This window comes from Chelonoidis abingdonii, chromosome 26 (assembly GCF_003597395.2).
Source record: "Chelonoidis abingdonii isolate Lonesome George chromosome 26, CheloAbing_2.0, whole genome shotgun sequence".
NCBI classification, from domain to species: Eukaryota; Metazoa; Chordata; order Testudines; family Testudinidae; genus Chelonoidis; species Chelonoidis abingdonii.
This window is the reverse complement of record NC_133794.1, coordinates 8,473,821-8,494,379: the sequence shown is the minus strand read 5'-3', so window position 1 is coordinate 8,494,379 and position 20,559 is coordinate 8,473,821. Positions and strand designations below refer to the sequence as shown.

The window sequence follows — 20,559 nt, the reverse complement described above, 5'->3', positions numbered from 1 at the left end:
CCCCCTCTGCCCTACGGTATGTACCCCCTTCCGCCCTATAGTATGTACACCCCTCCGCCCTACGGCACGTACCCCCCTCCGCCCTATAGTATGTACCCCCCCCCGCCCTACGGTATGTACCTCCTCTGCCCTACGGCACGTACCCCCTTCCGCCCTATAGTATGTACCCCCTCTGCCCTACGGTATGTACCCCCTTCCGCCCTATAGTATGTACCCCCCTCCGCCCTACGGCACGTACCCCCCTCCGCCCTATAGTATGTACCCCCCTCCGCCCTACGGTATGTACCTCCTCTGCCCTACGGCACGTACCCCCTTCCGCCCTATAGTATGTACCCCCTCTGCCCTACGGTATGTACCCCCTTCCGCCCTATAGTATGTACACCCCTCCGCCCTATGGCACGTACCCCCCTCCGCCCTATAGTATGTACCCCCTCCGCCCTACGGTATGTACCTCCTCCGCCCTACGGCACGTACCCCCTTCTGCCCTATAGTATGTACCCCCTCTACCCTATGGTATGTACCCCCCTCCGCTCTACGGCACATACCCCCCCTCCGCCCTATAGTATGTACCCCCTACAGCACGTACCTCCCTCTGCCCTACGGCATGTACCCCCCTCCACCCTACGGCACGTACCCCCTTCCACCCTATAGTATGTATCCCCTCCACCCTACAGCATGTACCCCCCTCCGCCCTACGGCATGTACCCCCTTCCGCCCTATAGTATGTACCCCCCTCCGCCCTACGGTATGTACCCCCTACGGCACGTACCCCCCTCTGCCCTACGGCATGTATACGCCCCTCCCCCACCCTACGGCACATATACGCCCCTCCCCCACCCTATGGTACCTACACACACCCCCTCTGTGCCCTGCGGTATGTCACTCCCTCCCCCAACTCTGCACTATGATACCCCCCTCCGTGGTACATACCCACGTGCCTGGTACACCCCCCTCTGCTCTGCTTTATTGTACGTGCCCCCCCACGGTCCATGCTCCCCACCGCTCTGCATCTGCCTGCTCTGCTCTACGCTACGCACCCTCTGCGCCCCCCTCCCCGGGACATGTGTCCCCTTCTTGCTTCCCCAGGGCTGGCCTGTTCCCTTCTCTGCTGCCAGCCCCATGTCCCGCCACCACCGGGGAGTCAGTAACGCGCCCTCCTCTCTCTGCTTCCAGGGCCCGTCTCCCTCTCGCTCTGCCTGCCCGTCTCTCTGGCCTGTGCTCTCTCTCTCTGTCCTCTGGCTGTGCCTGCCCCACTTCTTGCTGGGTAAGTACCCGCCGGCTCCAGGCCACATGGCCTGCTGAGCACAAGCCCCCCTGGGGCTGCCACCACGCTCTGCGCCTTTCCGCTCTGCTCAGCTGCAGGGGCATGGATGGGGGTGTGCATGGAGTGGACGTGTGTGTGTGCATGGGGGGTGGACATCGCATGGAGTGGATGCATGTGTGTGCGTGAAGTGGACGTGTGTGAGTGTGCATGTGAGTGGAGTGAACATGTGTGTGTCTGTGTGTGGAGTGCATGTGTGTGAGTGTGCACGCATGTGTGTGTGCATGGAGTAGATGTGTCTGTGCATGGAGTGCGTGTGTGTGTGTGTGGAGTGGACATGTACATCTTGGTGTTCAGTCACGTGTGTCGACGTGTGCATGTGTGTGGCATCTGGCTGTTTGTACACGTGCATGCATGCGCGTCTCTTTCTCTATTCCCCCTTTGGTTTTTCCACCTCCCGCCCCGCGACTCTGCCTCCCTCTCCCTCTGCGCCCGCATGCATATTCCCTGTGGGATCCCCCTGCCTCTCCGGCACCAGCAGACCTCTGTGCTCACCCTCCCCTGCTCTGCCCTTTGGCCCCCCACGTGTCCTGCCCCTCCATGGACCCTGCACTACCCTGTGACCAGCAAGTGCCCTCCCTGCTGCCCTGTCTCTCCTCATCTGCCTGCCTTGCGCTGCCTGCTCTGCGTGGTGCCCTGCATCGTCCCCTTGGATGAGGCTCCGGGCGCTTCCCTTGGGTCTGCTGCCCCTGTTAGCACTGCCTGCCCCCGGAGCCTGGAAGTTGCCCCGAGCAGAGCCAGGGGCTGAGGGCTGTCAGCAGGGGGATGGCTCTGTGGGTGCAGCAGTGGGGAGGACACACAGGTGAGGGTGTGGCCTAGCGAACAGGACGTTGCGCTGGGACTTAGGACACCGCCCTGTTGTGTGACTTGGGCCGGTCCCTTCCTGGCTCTTTGGCTCACTTTCCCCTCCCCTCCGTCAAGATGGTGAGCTCCCTGGGTCTGGGACAGGACGGGTGAGGTGCACGTCCCCTTGTGCTGGGAGGATCGGCTCCTCTGTGACTGCATCTGCGGGCAGCAAGGCTGGGGAGTGTGGCTGAAGGACACAGACTCCTCCCTGCCTGGCGTGGCCCGGGGGGCTCTGCCACGCTGGCCGGGGGTTAGTACCAGTGGGGCTGGTGCAGCAGCATTCGGATGCTAGTGCAGCAGGAGTGTGCCACGTGCCCTCCCGACCCTCCACTGTCTCGCGCCCGTGCAGTGTCTGTGCCCCTGGCTGGCGCAAGGGGCCGGGCTGTGCATGCTCCAGGGCTCGGTACCCTCAGCTGTGGAAAGGGATGGGGCCTGTTACTTCTCCAGGGCTGGGCCTGTGCAGACCCCTAGCCGTATGCTCTGAGGAGCGTGCAACGCGCTGGCTTTCCCTGTGCACAAGGGCTGAGGCTGGCACGAGGTGCAGGGCGTGGCGGGGCCGGTGCAGCTCCGGGGGCTGGGGGAGGCGGCTGTGCTGGCAGAGGTGCTAGGGGAGGTGGGGCAGAGGCTCAGAGGTGCTCGGTCGGGTTTCAGCCCTCGGACGCTGCCAGAGTCAGTGTCTCAAGCTAGCGTGCTCTGGCGGTGCCTGGCTCGGAGGTTGCCAGGCAGTCCCTTGCAGGGCTCGCTGACCGCAGGCTGCCATGTCTTTGGCAGCTGCAGCACTTTGCCCAGCAGGAAGGCTCTGAAGAACTCGCGGCTGGTGAGCCAGAAGGACGACGTCCACGTCTGCATCATGTGCCTGCGGGCCATCATGAACTACCAGGTACCCGGCACCTTCCACGGACTTGGGAGTGACGGAGGGGACATCGTGCTTCCTCCTAAGCAGCTACTTCCCCTCCCGTCGGCTTGTGTCGAGCCCCTGCACCTGTCCCCAGGGGGACAATGGGGTCTCCTCCTCTCCTGACCCCCAATCACTGCAACTGCCCAGACTCCGGCAGTTTCTCCTGCGAGGCCCGGCTGTAGCAGCTGTTACATAATTTGGAACCGGGCAGCAGGTAGCACCTGGCTTGGAACTTGGGGAATATTATAGGTGAGAAAAAAATCGACCTCTCTGAGCAAGCGGGGAGGGCACTGCTCGCTGGTTAGAGCCCACGGGCTGCTCCGGATGAAACCCAGCATGTCCTCCTGCAGCCCTGGAGGAGCCTCTGCTTCCCAGCAGCAAAGGGGCTGTGCTGTGTGTCGGGGATGGGAACCCCACCTCCCCCGGACTCCCGTTCCTGCCCATCCTGCTGTTGCTAATGCCCCGCTCTCTGCCTTTCCCTCCCTCCTCAGTACGGCTTCAACCTGGTGATGTCCCATCCCCACGCTGTTAATGAGATAGCGCTCAGCCTGAATAACAAGAACCCCAGGTAAGGCGCTGGTGCCGCTCCCCTCCCCAAGCAAAGCGGCAGCAGATCGGGGTACCGTTCCCGGCTGGGCTGACTCCCGCCCTGCGTCCCCTCCCTGGTTCCCCGCCGGGGACGAGAACCCTTCCTGGGCCTGTCTCAGTGAGGAGCGGGGCCGGGGGAGAGTGTGGGGATTACAGACCGTAGCAGAAAGCTGCTGGGTGACAGAACCTTTCCCCTCCAGCCCAGGCCTTATCGGCAGCTGGGTGGCCAGAGTGTGAAATGAGTTTGATGGGTCTCAGTCCAGGCCCCGTGGGACGGTACCCGCAGCAGCTGGCAGACACTGGACTTCCCGATCCCCCCCAGGTCAGGGTGGAGGGAACCTGGCACCCGCCTGGGCTCTCTGAGACTCTCATCCCAGCCCGTCCCCAGCCTGGGAGTCAGCCCAGGCAGAGAGAGGAGCCCCCGGTGCAGACTCTGCTGCTATCAGGCCAGTAGGATCCTGGCTGGGCTCTGCCTCAGCAGGGCAGGGCTTGTGGGTGGGGGGTGAGTCACTGAGCCCGTTGGTCGTCCCCTAGGACCAAGGCCCTGGTGCTGGAGCTGCTGGCGGCTGTCTGCCTGGTGAGGGGAGGCCACGAAATCATTCTCGCTGCCTTTGACAACTTCAAAGAGGTGAGCCCGGCCCTGCCACAAGGAGCTCCGGGGGCTGGGACAGGCATTGTGGGGCAGAGACTGGGGTCAGCGCTTAGCCTGGCTGTTGGAGATGGGCTGCCCCATCTCTAGGGGTGCTCAGGCGGCTGCAGTGGGGCCAGGGACTGCAGACAGTCTCTGGATGCTCTGTCCAGCCCATTCCAGCAAAGAGCAGCTGCCCTGGGATCCCGGGGTTAATCCGACAGGAGAGCAGCCCGTGCCCCGATGCTGGGGGGATGGGCACAGGGGTCTAGGGAGAGCTGTGTGCGTACGGCGGTAACCCGTCTGTGGGCACCTTGCAGGTCTGCAAAGAGACGCACCGCTTTGAGAAGCTCATGGACTATTTCCGGAACGAGGACAGCAACATCGATTTCATGGTGAGCAGTTGGGGGTAGCCCCCACCTGGGGAGCGCGGGGCCAGCACTGCCCTCCCAGGGGGCTCCAGCAAGTGCCTGGCAGCCAAGGCACTGGAGAACAGCTGCTCATGCAGGCCTGGATCCCGCCCCCAGGTCTCCTGCCCCGAAGGTTGGTCAGCTGGTGCCTGGATCCCAGACCCAGTGACAACCCCCCCACACCTCCAAAGGCCGGCCGGCTTGTGCCTGGATCCCGCCCCCATGACTCCTGCCCCAAAGGCCAGTCAGCTGGTGCCTGGATCCCAGACCCAGAGACCTCCTGGCCCCCAAAGGTCAGCCAGCTGGTGCCTGGATCCCAGACTGAGAGACTTCCCCTGGCCCCCGAAGGCCGGCCGGCTGGTGCCTGGATCCCACCCCCATGACTCCTGTCCCAAAGGCCAGTCAGCTGGTGCCTGGATCCCAGACCCAGAGACCCCCTGGCCCCCAAAGGCCAGCCAGCTGGTGCCTGGATCCCAGACTGAGAGACTTCCCCTGGCCCCTGAAGGCCGGCCGGCTGGTGCCTGGATCCCACCCCCATGACTCCTGCCCCAAAGGCCAGTCAGCTGGTGCCTGGATCCCAGACCCAGAGACCCCCTGGCCCCCGAAGGCTAGCCGGCTGGTGCCTGGATCCGAGACTGCGAGACTCCCCCTGGCCCCCGAAGGCCGGCTGGCTGGTGCCTGGATCCCACCCCCATGACTCCTGCCCCAAAGGCCAGTCAGCTGGTGCCTGGATCCCAGACCCAGAGACCCCCTGTCCCTCAGAGGCCGGCTGGCTAGTGCCTGGATCCCAGACCCAGAGACCCCCTGTCCCCTGAAGGCTGGCTGGTGCTGGATCCCAGATCCACCCAGTGACCCCACCCCCACCCCCGAAGGCCGGCTGGATAGTGTGGGTATCTTGCCCCCACATTCCCTATGATGACTCCCTCCCTCTCTCCCTTGCAGGTGGCCTGCATGCAGTTCATCAACATTGTGGTGCACTCGGTGGAGGACATGAATTTCCGGGTGCACCTGCAGTACGAATTCACCAAGCTGGGCCTGGAGGAGTTCCTGCAGGTAGAGCCGGGGAGCACGAAGACCCCAGATCCTCCTCTGTCAGGTGCATCGCGGTAGCCTGAGGCCCCCCAGTAGCATGGAGGAGACGGACACGTGCCCAGGCTGAATCAGTCCCCCCGGGGCCCAGCACCGGCTGCTTCAGAGCGAGGTGCAATAGGCAGAGGTGGGGGGGATCTGCCCCCCAGGCCTGCCCTTGCCCCCAGTAGGATCCTTAGGCCCAGAGAGAGGGAAAGTGACTCCCCCAGGCTCACGCAGGGCAGCCGCCCTCCCTCTCCAGCCTCACCGGGCCTTGGTTTCCCTCTCTGTGACATGGGGATGGGCGACAGAACAGGGGTGACGCGAGAGGAAGGCAGCAGCAGGGGACTGTGCCGCTGGGGAGAAGTGGGCGCTCTAAGCTGGCAGGTGGCCTGCCAAGGGGAAGGGAGACGGGCGGGCAGACGGTGTTCTGCTGCCCTGACGCCGAGTCTCCCCCCCCGCCCCCCCGCTCTCCACAGAAGTCGCGGCACACGGAGAGCGAGAAGCTGCAGGTGCAGATCCAGGCCTACTTGGACAACGTCTTCGATGTGGGGGGGCTGCTGGAGGACGCGGAGACCAAGAATGTGGCGCTGGAGAAAGTGGAGGAGCTGGAGGAGCACGTCTCCCACGTAGGCATCTCGGCCCGTCTGCACCACGGGCTGGATCCCCACCAGGCCACACGGGTGGCCCCACCCCAGCCTCTGCACCCTGCCAGGCCTGCGTGCTGTCTCCCAGCAGGGTGCTGGCTGCACTGGGAGGGGGCGACTCCAACTCCCACGTCTGCGTTCACATCTGCGGTTTGCCTGGGCGGATGGGTCTGGCTGGAACCGGCGCCAGGGGTCAGGGCCGGGGTGTGGGGTGCTCTCGGCCCTCACCCTCGAGGGGATTCTGCAGAGGTTCTTCCCTGGGTGTCTGGGAACATCAGACTTCCCCCAGGAGTCATGGGGGCGGGGGGCAGACTCCATGGGGTGGGAGGGGTGGGGCTGCCTGTTGGGTCCTGGCAGAACCAGCAGCCGGCAGACAGGGTGAACGGCAGCTCCTAGTGCTGCCCTGTGCCCCCGGTACCAGCTGTCTCGTGCTCTTTCTGCAGTTGATGGAGAAGCTGCTGGATCTGGAGAACGAGAACGTAATGCGCGTGGCGGAGTTGGAGAAGCAGCTACTGCAGCGAGAGAAAGAGCTGGAGCTGGTCAAGGTGTGGCGCAGGGATCGGGCCAGGGAACGCGGGGCCGGGGGGACGGCTGAGCAGCTCAGCTATGGGGCCCTGAGCCTTTCGTCTGCCATGAGCAAAGGGTGCTCCCGTCCCAGCCCCGTTCCCAGCATGCCCCTTTCCGCATGCGGAGAAGTTCAGTGGGCTGGGGAGCAGCGGAGGGCCTGGTGGGAACATCCTTCGGCCTGGCCCCTTTCCATAGCACTGAGGGCCACGATCCCGGCCCCATGCCGAGCTCTGGGAGCCAGGGCTCTGGGGCTCAGGGCCCCTCCGGACCTGGGGGCCGGGATCTGGCTTGTGGGAGGGACGCAGCCCTAACCGCCCTCGTCTGTGGGTGCAGGAGACCTTCGAGAGCACGACTCACCAGGTGCACACGCTGCGCAGGATCATCAAGGAGAAGGAGGCGGCTTTCCGGCGGCACTGCGGCTCCTGCCAGCCCGGGGAGCCGGGGGGTGACCTGCTGCCGCCCCTGGAGGGTGAAGGAGACATCCCTGACTACGACATCTGCCTCCCGGCCTTGCCTCCTGTGGAGGCTGCCCCCCCGCCCCCACCTCCTCCACCCCCTGTGCCCCCGCCGGCCCCGCCACTGCCAGGTAAGCTCGGCCCGTGCCCTGGGATTGCTGCCAGGCATCCCCGGAGGAGCCAGCACCTCATCCTCTCCCTTTCTCCCCACAGACAAGTGCCCCCCTGCCCCTCCACTGCCTGGGGCCTCACCCTCCGTCGTCCTCACTGTGGGGTTGTCAGGTAGGAAGGGTCCCTATTAGGGCGCGGCAACAACGGAGTGCTGGTCCTGGGGCCAGTGGGGGGGGTGTCCCATGGGCCACGCAGGGAGGGAGGTCTCCGGGGAGGAGTCTCCCATGGGGCAGGCGGAGGGGGTCCCATTGGGGAGGGGGTCTCCCATTGGATAGGAGGGGGGTCCCATTGGGGAGGGGATCTCCTGTGGGGCAGGTGGGGAGGGCTCTCCTGTAGGTTAGGCAAGGAGGGGGTCTCCCATTGGATAGGCGGGGGGTCCCACTGGGGAGGGGGATCTCCTGTGGGACAGGTGGGGAGGGGGTCTCCCATGGGATAGGCGGGGGGTCCCATTGGGGAGGGGGTCTCCTGTGGGGCAGGTGGGGAGGGGGTCTCCCATTGGATAGGCGGGGGGTCCCATTGGGGAAGGGGTCTCCTGTGGGGCAGGTGGGGAAGGCTCTCCTGTAGATTAGGCAAGGAGGGGGTCTCTCATGGGATAGGCGGGGGAGGTCAGGGGACTGGTGGGGAGGATCTTCTGTAGGGTGGGGCGAGGTGTCCTGTGGGGAAGGCAGGGAGGGAGGTCTCTCGGGGGGTGGGGTGCCTCCAAATTCCCACAGCTCAGCCCAGCCACTGGGTTTGCAGCCAAGCAGCCTCGAAAGCAGTTAGAGCCTTTGGGGTTCCTGCCCCCAGGATAGAGAGACCTCGAGGGCCCCAGGGGCTGCCCCTGCTGCTGCCTGATCTTTAGGCACCCCCTGCATCTGTCCTTGGGTCCCCCTCCACTGCTCTGTTCAGCTGGTGGGTGCCCAGGTCTCTCTGGGGAGAGCTGGCTTCTATGATAAGTGGCCTGGCCAATGTGCTGACCCTTGGCGAGGGGTGGGGGGGTGGTTAAAGAACCCCGGCATTCTGGGATTTGTAGTGCAGGGAAGTTGGCTGGGCTGCAGTGCATGCTGGGAAAGGGGCTGGGATATAAAAGAGGTGGGCGCTATTGTGGGCAGGTCCTTACAGCCGGGGTCTGTGGCCGGCCGCACCGGTGGGCTGGGGACATCGACGGAGGCTGTGCCCCTCTCTCCTGCCCTCTCTGCCCAGGCTGTGGGCTCGCTGCGAGCAAGGTGGTTTCATGCCCTCACTGTCCCCTTGTCCCCAGCCATCCGGATAAAGAAGCCCATCAAGACCAAGTTCCGCCTGCCCGTCTTTAACTGGACGGCCCTGAAACCCAACCAGATCAGCGGCACCGTCTTCAGTGAGCTGGACGACGAGAGGATCCTGGAGGTGGGCGCAGGGCAGGGGCCTCGTCCTGGTGGGAGGGGGAGTGGAGCTCACGGAGCCAGGGCGAGGGTGCTCCTGCCGGCCTGGGGGCAGCGGTGCGCTGGGGCTAGGGCTGGGGCTGGCAGTGAGCAGTCCCTAGCGGGGGTCCCGTCTGTGGGTCCCCCGGGATAGCAGAGAGCAGTCTCTAGCGGGGGGTCCCCCAGGGCTGACAGTGAGCAGTCCCTAGTGGGGGGTCCCATCCGTGGATCCCCTGGGGATAGCAATGAGCAGTCCCTAGTGGGGGGTCCCCCGGGGATGGCAGTGAGCAGTCCCTAGCGGGGTGCTGCCCCCCATTCTGCAGGGATCCCCAGGGAGCTCCCGAGGCGGGGTCCCCCCAGGCCTAGCTGGCAGGTCGCATGGCCGGTGTGGCAGTGGTGTCCCTGGTTCGGGTGCCCAGCCTGGCTGGGAACCATGGGGCAGGGCCTGCCGGGTGACGCTCTCCCCTCTTCCCGCCAGGACCTGGACCTGGACAAGTTCGAGGAGCTCTTCAAAACCAAAGCTCAGGGCCCAGCCATGGAGCTGGTCTGCGCCAAGAACAAGGCCTCACACAAGGCAGCCAGCAAGGTGACGCTGCTGGAGGCCAACCGGGCCAAGAACCTGGCCATCACGCTGCGCAAGGCAGGCCGCAGCGCCGAGGACATCTGCAGAGCCATCCACATGTAGGTGCCCCCGGGCGGGGCAGGGAGAGCCCCTGCTTTGCACCCCCAGCTGGAGGCTCGGCCTCTGGGAACGCAGGGGGCTGGAATCCCCTCCCCCGGCTCCAGTGGTTTGCAGGAGCCTCTCCCACCCAGTGCCCCCCCCAAGGCCGGGGGAGGGAGGGGCCCGGGCAGCGCCCCCAGCCTCAAGGGAGAACAGGCGGCTTTGCAGCTGGTGCTGGGAGGGTAAATGGGAGGGCATCTCCCCTGACTGCCCCAGAGCTGTGCCCGGCCCTGGGGTGAGGGTGTGGGGGCGGCCCTGCCCCCTGCGCGCTGACGGGGCCCGCCTGGCCGGCAGGTTTGACCTGCAGACGCTGCCGGTGGACTTCGTGGAGTGCCTGATGCGGTTCCTGCCGACGGAGGCGGAGGTGAAGCTGCTGCGGCAGTACGAGAAGGAGCGCAAGCCGCTGGAGGAGCTGGCGGATGAGGACCGGTTCATGCTGCACTTCAGCAAGGTGGAGCGCCTGGCGCAGCGCATGACTATCATGGCGTTCCTGGGCAACTTCCACGAGAACCTCCAGATGCTGACGCCGGTATGGGCCCTGCCCCTCCTCTGGAGCCCGGTCCCTGGCCCTAGGCTGGCCACGAGCTCTGCCCTAGAGCGGCCCGAGCCCCCCACTGGAGCCTGGCCCCTGGTCCTGGGCTTGCCATGAGCTCTGCCCTAGAGCGGTCCGAGCCCCGTGCCCGAGGACCTGGCTATGGGAACTGAGGATTCGACCGCCAAGGCGAGGGAGGGGAGGACCAGGGGTTGGGCTTGTCGGTGATGCCCCATTGACTTCAGTGCAGTGACGCTGCTTCGGGCCATTGATGGCACCAGGTCATGGGGGCCAGTTAAACCTCCACTGGCTCCAGCCCCTGGGGTGCACCTAAGGGCATGTGCTCCCCCCACCCCCAAGACCGGGGTAGCGGACGTGACGCTTGGTGATTTGGTCCCTCTCCTGCCCCTCCAGCAACTCAACGCCGTCATCGCTGCCTCGGCCTCCGTCAAGGCATCTCAGAAGCTGAAGCACGTGCTGGAGGTGAGTGGGCACGTGGCCAGCCCCACTCCCTGCAGCGGGAGGGGGGACCTGGGGCAGAGGGGGTGTCGCTGGCGCATGGCCAGCCTTGCTCTCTGTGGCGGGAGAGGGGGCCCGGGGTGTCCCTGGCACGTGGCCAGCTTCGCTCTCTGCAGCGGGAGGGTGGGCCCAGGGGTGTCCCCGGCGTGTGGTCATCCCCGCTCCCGGCCCAGGCACTGGGGTGTCCCTGATGCGTGGCCGGCCCCGCTCTCTGTGGCGGGAGCGGGGGCCTGGGGGTATCCCTGGTGCATGGCCGTCCCTGCTCCCTGGGGTGGGAGGAGGGCCTGGGCACTGGGGTGTCCCTGGTGCGTTGCCGACCCTGCTCTCTATGGTGGGAGTGGGGGCCCAGGGATGTCCCTGGTGCATGGCCATCCCTGCTCCCTGCGGCGGGAGGGGGGCCTGGGCACTGGGGTGTCCCTAGCGCGTGGCTGTCCCTGCTCCCTGCGGCGGGAGGGGGGACTGGGGGTGTCCCTGGTGCATGGCCGTCCCTGCTCCCTGGGGTGGAAGGAGGGCCCGGGCACTGGGGTGTCCCTGATGTGTGGCCGTCCCTGTTCCCTGCAGCAGGAAGGGAGGCCCGGGCACTGAGGTGTCCCTGGCATGTGGCTGGCCCTGTTGTCTGTGGCGGGAGGGGGGTCCCGGGGATGTCTCTGGTGCGAGGCCATCCCTGCTCCTTGGAGTGGGAGGGGGGCCCGGGCACTGGGGTGTCCCTGGTGCTTGGCCGACTCTGCTCTTTGTGGCGGGAAGGGGGACCCGGGGGTGTCCCTGGTGCGTGGCCGACCCTGATCTTTGCGGCGGGAGGAGGGTCCGGGCACTGGGGTGTCCCTGGCGGTGGCCCGGGACTGCTCAGTGAGTAGAACAGGAGGCAGAGGCGTGGCTGCTGGGAGGTCCCTGGGGATTTAGGCTTCTCTCTGCAGCCTGGCCCTGCCTGATCTGCCAGCTGCTCCTTGTCTGGGGGGATGGCTGCTGGGAGCCCCAGGCAGGTGCTGGGGCTAGAACCTGGGCAGTGATCTAGGTTAGGGGCTGGGTGATTGCAGCAGGGAAGGGAGCCGAGGGCTAGGCCCATTTTACAGAGGAGGAAAGTGAGGCACAGGGCGTGACTCACTTGGCATGTTGGGAAGAGAACCCGAGTCCTGGCTTCCCATTGGCAGCTGTGACGCTTGAGGCAGGAGGCTGCTCTGGGCTGGGAGGTGGGAAGGGACGCGGGGCTCTGTTGGGGGGACATGGGGGCGCGTGGGCTGCCTGCAGGCTCTGGCTGGCAGCTGGTTTATTGTCTCTGACCCTGCCCCGCGGGTCCCTCTGCAGATTATCCTGGCCCTGGGCAACTACATGAACAGTAGCAAACGTGGCTGCGTCTACGGCTTCAAGCTGCAGAGTCTGGACCTGGTAAGGAGCCTTCGGGCCGCTTGCGTGTCAAGGCTGCTGGCCGTGCACACCTGTGCACATGCACAGACGCCGATCTGTGCACGCACCCTAGTGCGCTCACACTTTGTACACGAGGTGCACATTAATGCAGCTACTTCCACGTGCATATATTTGCACGTGTACACGCGCAGGTGCAAGCCAGCGAGGCCCCATGCACCCCCCTACTGCAGCCCTGACCCCCCCCTCGCTCTGCTCCCCTCCCCGAAGCTGCTGGACACCAAGTCGACAGACCGGAAGCTGACGCTGCTGCACTTCATTGCGCTAACCGTGCGGGAGAAGTACCCGGACCTGGCCACCTTCTGGCAGGAGCTGCACTTTGTGGAGAAGGCAGCAGCAGGTAGAGCAGCTACCCCTGTCCACCCCCCCACCCCCCATTGGCTTGGGAGCCTCGGGGCTCCATTCCTGGGCCCTGGAGCCAGCCCCACAGAGCACTGCAGCTCGCCCTGCTTCCCGTTGGCCTGGCCTGGCCCTGGCCGCCCCAACCGGGCCTGGGAATGCTCCAGCAGCTGAACCCGCCATGGGCTGATCAAGGGGGAGGTGTGGCTTTCTCGAGGGTTAAATCTCTCCCTTCCCCTGGCCGCCGAGCCCCTCCCGTCCCTGTCTGAAGCCCTGTCAGAGTCAGGACCTTTGTCCGTCTGGGGGGCTGCCCCCCCCCACCCCCCTGTTAGCCAGACACCCGCCCCCAGCAGCATGTCCCGAGTGGAGGGGGATGTCTCTTCCCCTGACCCCCCCCCCCCGGTGTCCCCCGCAGTGTCCCTGGAGAACGTGCTGCTGGACGTAAAGGAGCTGGGGCGCGGCATGGACCTGATCAGGCGGGAGTGCAGCATTCACGACAACAGCGTCCTGCGCAGCTTCCTGGGCGCCAGCGAGGGTCGGCTGGAGAAGCTGCAGAAGGACGCCAAGACAGCAGAGGTGAGAGGGTGGGAGAGGCTGGGGGCGGGGTGGGACAGCTCAGGGGGGCACCACTCTCCGGCGGCTGGCCCAGTGCACCAGGGCAGAGCATCCTGCCAGGGTCCCAGCAGCAGGATCTGTCTCGGGGGGTGGGGGGTCTCCTTTCCCTTGCAGGGGCTGAGATTGTACCGGGGCAGCCTATGGAGTGAGCAGCAGCAGCCCAGGCATGGGGTTCTCCCCGCGACTCCTCCTCTGGCCCCCACAAGCACCCCACGAGCTCAGGGCCACAGGCTGAAGCAGGGCCCGGGGCAAGCAGCTTCTTATGCCCCGGGCCTGTCGGTTGAGTTGTGGGACTCGTGTCTAAAAACCAGGTGCTAAGAAATGCTCTTGGGGCAGACCTGTGTGGCTGGATGTGCACTGTGCACACGTGCTGTGCACCAGAATTGCGTGCACATCCAGCGTGCAGCCAGGCGGGAGCTGTGCACATGCGCTGTGCACCAGAATGTGCACATCCAGTGTGCAGCCAGGCGGGAGCTGTGCACACGCACTGTGCACCAGAACTGCATGCACATCCCATGTGGGACCGGATGGTATTTTGCACGCCACAGCATTTGAAATTCTGGCCATCTGGCTGGCGCAGCGATGCACCTTGGCGGTTGGGGGGGTCGTGTGGAGTTTGCTAAGATCCTGTTTGATAGGACGCCTACAACACGGTCGTGCGCTACTTCGGCGAGAGCCCCAAGACGATGCCCCCCTCCGTGTTCTTCCCCATCTTCGTCCGCTTCATCCGCTCTTACAAGGTGAGTGGAGCTCCCTGCAGAGCCGGCCCCCCGGGCTCCCCCCCCCGCCCCCGCCCTGCACCCTGGGGCTCGGTTCAGGCCGCAGCAATAGGCCCCTTCCTGCCATTGTCCCACACGGGAAGCGGCTGCCTCGGCCGCTAGAGCCATGTCCTTGGCACCTCCCTGGCCGCCTTGCTGCTCCTGGACCCAGCTCGGCTGCCATGCCCTGCCCTGCTACCCCATCTGCGGTGCCCTGCTACCCTCTTGCTCTGCCCGGCTTGCTCCTGCCGGCCGCCCCCCAACGCCGCGAGCCCTCAGGCCCAGACTGACCTGGCATCAGCCGGGCCGTGGTCTGACTCTCTGCCCCCCGTTAACCCCCCCCATTGTGCCGGCAGGATGCAGAGCAGGAGAACGAGCAGCGGAAGAAGCAGGAGGAGGTGCTGAGGGAGAAGATGCTGGCGCAAGAGGCCAAGAAGCTGGAGAAGGTAAGGCTGGGGAGAGCAACCTGGAGTTTCCCTCCCCCATCCCTATGGCACTTCACCCGTTGAGCCCAGCGGCACAAGGACAAAGCCGAAGGCTGGTCCCAGGAAGGGGTGTCATGGCTGCGGGGGGCGGGGATCATGAATCGTGCTCTCTTCCATGGGGGGGGGGGATGCAGGGACAGGACACATGCACCCACAGTGACACTGCTCCCATCCTGCATACCTGGAAGGGTGGGGGGGTTGGACGGGAGGAGGTTATGGGGGAGCAGGATGGATCTGCCTGGAGCAGTGGGGGGATTACAGGTGGGATCAGCCCTGGGGGGGGGAGTACACAGGAGGCGGGGGGGATCAGCCCCGGGGGCGCGGGGGAAGGTACAGGCCGTATGGAGTTTAGGGGAGGAGGGGATGTAGCCCCGGGGAGGGGGAGTACGGAGCGTACTGGCCTGGGCAGGGATCAAGACCCCAGGAGCCGAGGGGGGAGGTACACGCGCAGGGGAGGGATCAACCCCAAGGGGACGGGCGGGTACTGTTGTGCTGGCGCGATGATCTAGTCCCAGGGAGGGGGAAGGAGATGTGTACAAAAGGCCTAGGTGATGGCGGGGGAGTACGGTACTCATAGGCTGGGTGGGAATCTAGGCCCCAGGGTGGGAGGAAAGGTATACAATGGCCTTAATATGGTTGGAGGAAGTGGATCAGCCCGGGGGGAGCGAGGTAGTACGGTTACTGGCTGGGCAGGATCAGTCCCGGAAAAGGCGGCGGGGGGGGGAGTTAGCAGGCACGGGGGGGGTATCAGCCCCCAGGGAGGGCGGTACTGGCTGGGCAGCGAAAGCCCACACTGGGGTGGGGGGAGTACCATGCCCTGGTGAGCGGGGGGATCGGAGCGACCCCAAGGTGAGCAAGCCCCTCGCTGCCCGGGGCCCGCCCACAGCGGGTGCTGGGGGAGATACAGGGCCGGGGAGGGCGGGGGATCCAGCCTCAGGGGAGGGCAGGTACTGGCTGGCGGCGATTCAGCCCCTGGGGAAGGTACAAGAGCCGGGGAGGTCAGGCGCAGAGGCCAGGGGGGCCTAGGTACTTAAGGCTCGGGGGATCAAGGGCTCTTTTGGGGAGGGCGGTACTGGCTGGCCCGGGAATCAGAGGCCCCGGGGACAGGGGCAGGGGGAAGGTACAGGCCGGGGGGGATCAGCCCCAGGGGAGGGCGGTACTGGCTGGGCGGGATCAGCCCCGGGGCAGGGGGGGAGTACAGGCCGGGGGGGATCAGCCCCAAGGGAGGGCAGTACTGGCTGGGCAGGATCAGCCCGGGGCAGGGGGAAGGTACAGGCCGGGGGGGATCAGCCCCGGGGGGGAGAGTACGGTACTGGCTGGGCGGGATCAGCTCCGGGGCAGGGGCGAAGTACAGGCCGGGCGGGATCCGTCTCAGGGGGAGGGGTGGGTCTCATTTCTCCAGCCCTTCACCCACCCCGTGCCCATTGCAGCGGAACAAGTGGCAGCAGCAGGAGCTGATTGCAGAGCTGCGCCGGCGCCAGGCCAAGGAGCACCGGCCCGTCTACGAGGGCAAGGATGGGACCATCGAGGACATCATCACGGGTAGGTGCTCGCCCCCCCCACGCGTGCTGGGGAAGCCCCAGAGGCAGCATGGCCGAGTGGTTGGGGCGCCGGGCCAGGACTCAGGATGCCTGGGTCCTGTTCACGGTTCTACCCCTGCCCTGCTGGGTGCCCCTTGCAGTGCCACGTCTGGTTGGTCGGAAGCTGGCTTGGGGCAGGAGCCATCTCATGCCACGGGCACGTGCAGCGCTGACCCTGAGGTACTGCTAGCCACCAGCCAGGGACGCCTGTGGCTCTGCCAGGGGCTTGCTGAGCCTCAGTCCCCGCTGGCTGCTCCCTGGGGTGGCGGGACGGGATGGGCGCGGCCGTGTGGGCTTTGACGCGTGTCTCTGTCAAACGTTTGCAGTGCTGAAGAGCGTCCCCTTCACGGCCCGATCCGCCAAACGGGGCTCTAGGTTCTTCTGCGACCCGTCCCACCACGATGAGTCTAACTGTTAGCCCCGGGCACTAATGCCCTGCCAAGGTATCGCCCCTGAGCCCTGCTCCCCATGCATGGCCCCGGACGGAGCATCCCGTCCTGCATGCACTGGCACCTTCCCACTGCCACACCCTGTGCTGACGGGCACCCAGCCTGGCACTGCATGCACCCCCGTCCTGCCCCCAGACGGAGTGCCCTGTCTGCATCCCCCCTGCCATGCCCTGTGCTGCTGGGCACCCACCCTGGCACTGCATGCACCCCCATCCCGGAGCATGCACCCTCGACGCTAATGCAGTAGTTTACTAAGTGCACCCTCCCAAGGGGGCTCCGTGTCTGCATGGGGGGGACATGCAGTGATGCACTGGCTCGTTGCCCCAGTGCATGGAGTGGCGTCAGTGGAGCCGTGGGGACAGGCTGTGTATCAGGAGGAAGGTGCTGAGCCCAACGCTGGATGTGGGGGGCTGGGGGTTTTGGGGGTGGGTGGGCTGCGGGATCCATCTCAGTGGAACGAGTTTGCTGGGTCTCAGCCCAGTTCACAGCACCTGGCAGCCTGAGCAAGGCCAGGCTGCCACAGTAAGCGGTCGTGCCCCTGCCCGGTTCTGGGGATGGGGGCGGAGTCATGCTTTGTGTGGGGGGTGAAACGGGATCACAGCCCTTAACACGATGAAGGAAGGATGTCAAACCCCTAAGCCAACCCCCCCGGAAACAGCTTCTCCCTCCCCCTGGCCTTCGGGGCTTCCCAGCTCTGCAACGGGGCATGGTCCTGCCCATGTTGGAGCGGGAGGGGTGACTCCAACCTGCCAGAGGCTTGGCTCTAAGCCCCCCCATTTGTTTGTGTCCCACCCCAATCTGCCTCTAGCTCCTGGGCCAGGGCAAAGGATAAGGGACCCCCCCCCCCCCCGCCAGCTCTGACCTGCTGTGCTGCTTCTGCCTAAATCAGTCCTGGGTGGCCAGCGCTGCTGGGCAAAGCTCCCTGCAGCCTGGCTCAGTGCCCCACCCCAGGGTGCTGCCTGCAGCTGCCCAGAGCACAGAAGGTGCTGGTAGGGGCTCGGTGAGGCTGGTTTTTCCCAGACAGGCTGGAGCTCAGCTGGGGTCACTGGTCTCACCAGCCTAGAGCAAAGGAGAAGCTGCTGCAGGATGAAGGGGCAGGTGGCTGCAGTCACCCCCCGGAGCTGGACACCTCTCAGTAGCTGCCTCTGCACGAGCGCTCGGGCCTGCCCGTGGCCTCTGCTCCCCGCCTCCCTAACACCCTCTCTCCCCTGCACAGACCTTCACGCCCGGCCGCTCAGACGGGCCAACGCTGCCAGCCGGAGCCTGGACCCATCCGCTGGGACTCTCCCCAGGGGCCTCTGTCCTGCCCCTCCCGCCCCCTGCCCCGACTCCGCACTGAAGGACCAAAGGGACCTCGGGAGAGGCTGGCTCTGTGCCTTGGGAAGTGCCTTAGAGCGACAGTATTAGCGAGTGCCTGCACCTCCAGGGCAAGGAAGGAGCCAGGCTCGCAGACAGGACTGGCCAATGCTGCCGGAGCCGGCAGGCAGGGGAGACCCCTGGCGTCCGCAGGACACTGGCAGCTGCAGAAACCCCTGGCACTCAGGCTCAAGTGGCCGTCACGCTGGGTTTGGAGGCCGCCTAGCCCTGTGTTCTGAGTCTTGGGGGGCAGCGTTAGACCGATTTCTCCCCACCCACACATCCTGCAGGAGCCCAGTGGGTCTCAAGCCAGCACAGCCCAGGGGGACTGGGCTGTTCCAACCTTTATCAGCTCCTGGCAGCAGCTGCAGCCAGCCCACTCCCCACCCTGCCTCATTCCCAGCCACTCGGAAACGCTCCAGCCCATGGCCGCATAGGGGCAGCCCCTGGCCTGGAAGGGGCGCTGCAGGGAGGACGCTGGGGAAGCCGGCTCGGCAGCCGTGGCTGGTTAAATAACCTCCGGCAGTGATGTTCCAGCAGCTCCCAGCCAGGCGAGGGCCCCGGCCTTCCACAGGCACAACACCCACTGGGGCTACACCTTGCACCTCCCCTGGGCCGATTTCCCATTGCGGGCCATGGGGGCGCCAGGGCAGGGTACAGCTGATACGGGTAATGCTGTGCCCGGGGCCGGGAACCACTGCGACACAGGGCCTTCCCCCCTCTCTAGGCCAGCTGAACCTGCTGTGTCCTCCCAGGGGCAGCTCTGGCCATTGACTGGTGGCTCCAGCCCAGCAGAGCAGGACAGCCCCCCTCTGGGGCAGATGTGGCCCAGCTAGGGGGGAGGCCACAATCCTGCAGGGAGTAGGGTACCAGCTTCCACTGCAATTTGGACTTGAATTAACTTCACCCCTGAGGCTGGAGTAACACTATCCAAGCTAGGGCCTGAGCCTCCCCGGCACCAGGGATGTTCTCCCAACCCTGCCTCCCCGGTATCGAGCCGTCAGGCCGCCTCCTTGCCGTGCCAATCTGTAGCGCCTCAAGGCCAGTCCTTAAAGGTGGGCTGGGGCCTTGGTGTGCCCTGCCCCCATTCTCAGCCAGGGTGGGCTCCTCTGTAGGGAAAAAGCCAGACCAAATACGAAGTGCAGTGGGCACTGATGCACCCTGCACAGGGCCTTCGCGCCTGTCTCCTTGGCAAGGCAACGGCTGTACTCACCCTTCTCGTTCGTTCTGCTCTGCGCCAACTTGCTGGGGTCTGCCATGCCTGGTGCCTCTCTGCTCTGACCTGACACCGCCCACCCCAAGGAGAGTCTCTTGGAAAACTGGCCAGTGCAGGGCAGACGGCTCCTTGCACTTGGTGGGACACATCAGTGAAGTGCCCCAGTGGGCCCTGCTCCAGCCACCTGAACCAAACAAAATCCCTTGAGCCCTCCAGCTGTGAAAAAAAATCTGCAAACCTGTTTCAGCTCCAGCTTGGGGGAGGGCATGTCAGCACCCTGGCCGCAACGCTAGTGGGCCTTGGAGGACACGTGCTGTGGCAGCCACTAAACCAAAGAGACTCAACCCCGTCAGGCATGGCACAAGGCCTCAGCCCTCACCCTGCGCCCACCAGCAGCTGTGCCCTGCCTGGAAGAGCTCCTAATCCACATGCTCGTCCTCTTCTGTGGCCAGTAGCATGGGAGGCTGTCCTGAACCCCATAAGGGAACTGCGCTAGGAATCAGCCCCCCTCACACACACTGTCCCACCCCGGGCCCGCGTGTTTTTCAGAGCAGACCAGCACTTTACCCCACACACTTCCTGTCTCACTCACAGCCCTGGGCCTTGAGCTTCTGCCCCAGCGCCCAGGGCTGCACAAACACTATTGGAACGAAAGGGACCCAGGCCCAGGCGGTGGCTAGAGCAGGGCCGCCGCCCGCCCCACGGGGTACAGCCTCGCCGTGCCATCAGCGCTCTGTAGCTAGATGTGACTTTTTGTACATGTGAAATATACTGACTCTTGTATGCAGCCTGCTGTGCACCATTCCTATCACCAGGCGAGCCCACGGAAACACCCAGCTGCGGCCTGGGAGAGCCAGGCTGAGCCTGGCCCCAGCCTTGGGGCCTACGAGGGGTCCACTGAGATGTGCTCAGCCTGCATTGATGCTGGGGAAGCTTACCCAGCACCCCACCCTCCCCTCACAGCATGGGCGGGGGGTAGCTAGAGCCTTCCCTGCCCTAGGGGGCAGGGAGCTGCAGCCGCCAGGACTGGCCTGGCTCCGACACACTCATGGGTGAAACCAGCAATGATGGAAGTGGGGCAGGTTGGTCCCCCCAGTACATAGGTGGGGCCCAAGGCCAAGCTGTGACTCATCCCGTGAGCCAAGGCCACCGGGGAGGGTGTTTGTCTCCGGTGTGGCCGAGCTCCCCTCCCTGTTTGGGGTGAGAGCAAGGGAGTGTCTGGGGTTTTCTATACCCAGTACCCCCCTCTGTGCTCTACGACCCCACGCGGGGCTGGCACAAGCCCCAGGGCTGGAGACCACCAGAGCCGGCCTCCTGCCTCTTCTCAGGGGTCTGCTCCCCCCAAGGAGGTTTGATCTCTCAGTGTGGGCCCCATTTCCCAGCTCCTTGGGGCTCCCAACGGCCTGGAGTTGAGCAGGCACCTGCATGCCCACCCCAGCACCAACAGGCCAAGCCTGCCAGCTGCGCTCTGCCAGGGGAGGCTCCATGTCAGCCCCCAACCCGAGGGGGCACTGGCCCTGAACAACCCCCAGGCTTGGACCCCATGCTGCCATCAGGGGCTCAGCTCCTTGCACTGGGCCAAGGGTGACAGG

General features: G+C 65.5%; 1 protein-coding gene across 4 annotated transcripts in view; it reads left to right on the top strand.

The window, feature by feature from the left end:
- The window catches only part of FMNL3 (formin like 3), a 43,965-nt gene extending 24,210 nt beyond the window's left edge, over positions 1-19,755 (top strand). For 2 of the 4 annotated variants that reach the window (XM_032785628.2, XM_032785631.2), the window contains 20 exons: positions 2,939-3,047; positions 3,557-3,633; positions 4,188-4,281; positions 4,602-4,676; positions 5,634-5,744; positions 6,239-6,388; positions 6,850-6,951; positions 7,307-7,559; positions 7,642-7,710; positions 8,840-8,964; positions 9,457-9,659; positions 9,994-10,228; positions 10,646-10,714; positions 12,053-12,133; positions 12,380-12,509; positions 12,924-13,084; positions 13,762-13,863; positions 14,238-14,327; positions 15,797-15,908; positions 17,612-19,755. In XM_032785628.2, the coding sequence (XP_032641519.1) occupies positions 2,939-3,047; positions 3,557-3,633; positions 4,188-4,281; positions 4,602-4,676; positions 5,634-5,744; positions 6,239-6,388; positions 6,850-6,951; positions 7,307-7,559; positions 7,642-7,710; positions 8,840-8,964; positions 9,457-9,659; positions 9,994-10,228; positions 10,646-10,714; positions 12,053-12,133; positions 12,380-12,509; positions 12,924-13,084; positions 13,762-13,863; positions 14,238-14,327; positions 15,797-15,908; positions 17,612-17,802 (2,539 nt within the window). In that variant the 3' untranslated portion in view covers positions 17,803-19,755. Of the gene's footprint in view, positions 1-2,938; positions 3,048-3,556; positions 3,634-4,187; positions 4,282-4,601; positions 4,677-5,633; positions 5,745-6,238; positions 6,389-6,849; positions 6,952-7,306; positions 7,560-7,641; positions 7,711-8,839; positions 8,965-9,456; positions 9,660-9,993; positions 10,229-10,645; positions 10,715-12,052; positions 12,134-12,379; positions 12,510-12,923; positions 13,085-13,761; positions 13,864-14,237; positions 14,328-15,796; positions 15,909-16,272; positions 16,390-17,611 lie in introns of all 4 variants that reach the window. The other 2 variants (XM_075061139.1, XM_032785629.2) reach the window with 2 other exon arrangements.
- The last annotated feature ends 804 nt before the right edge of the window (positions 19,756-20,559 follow it).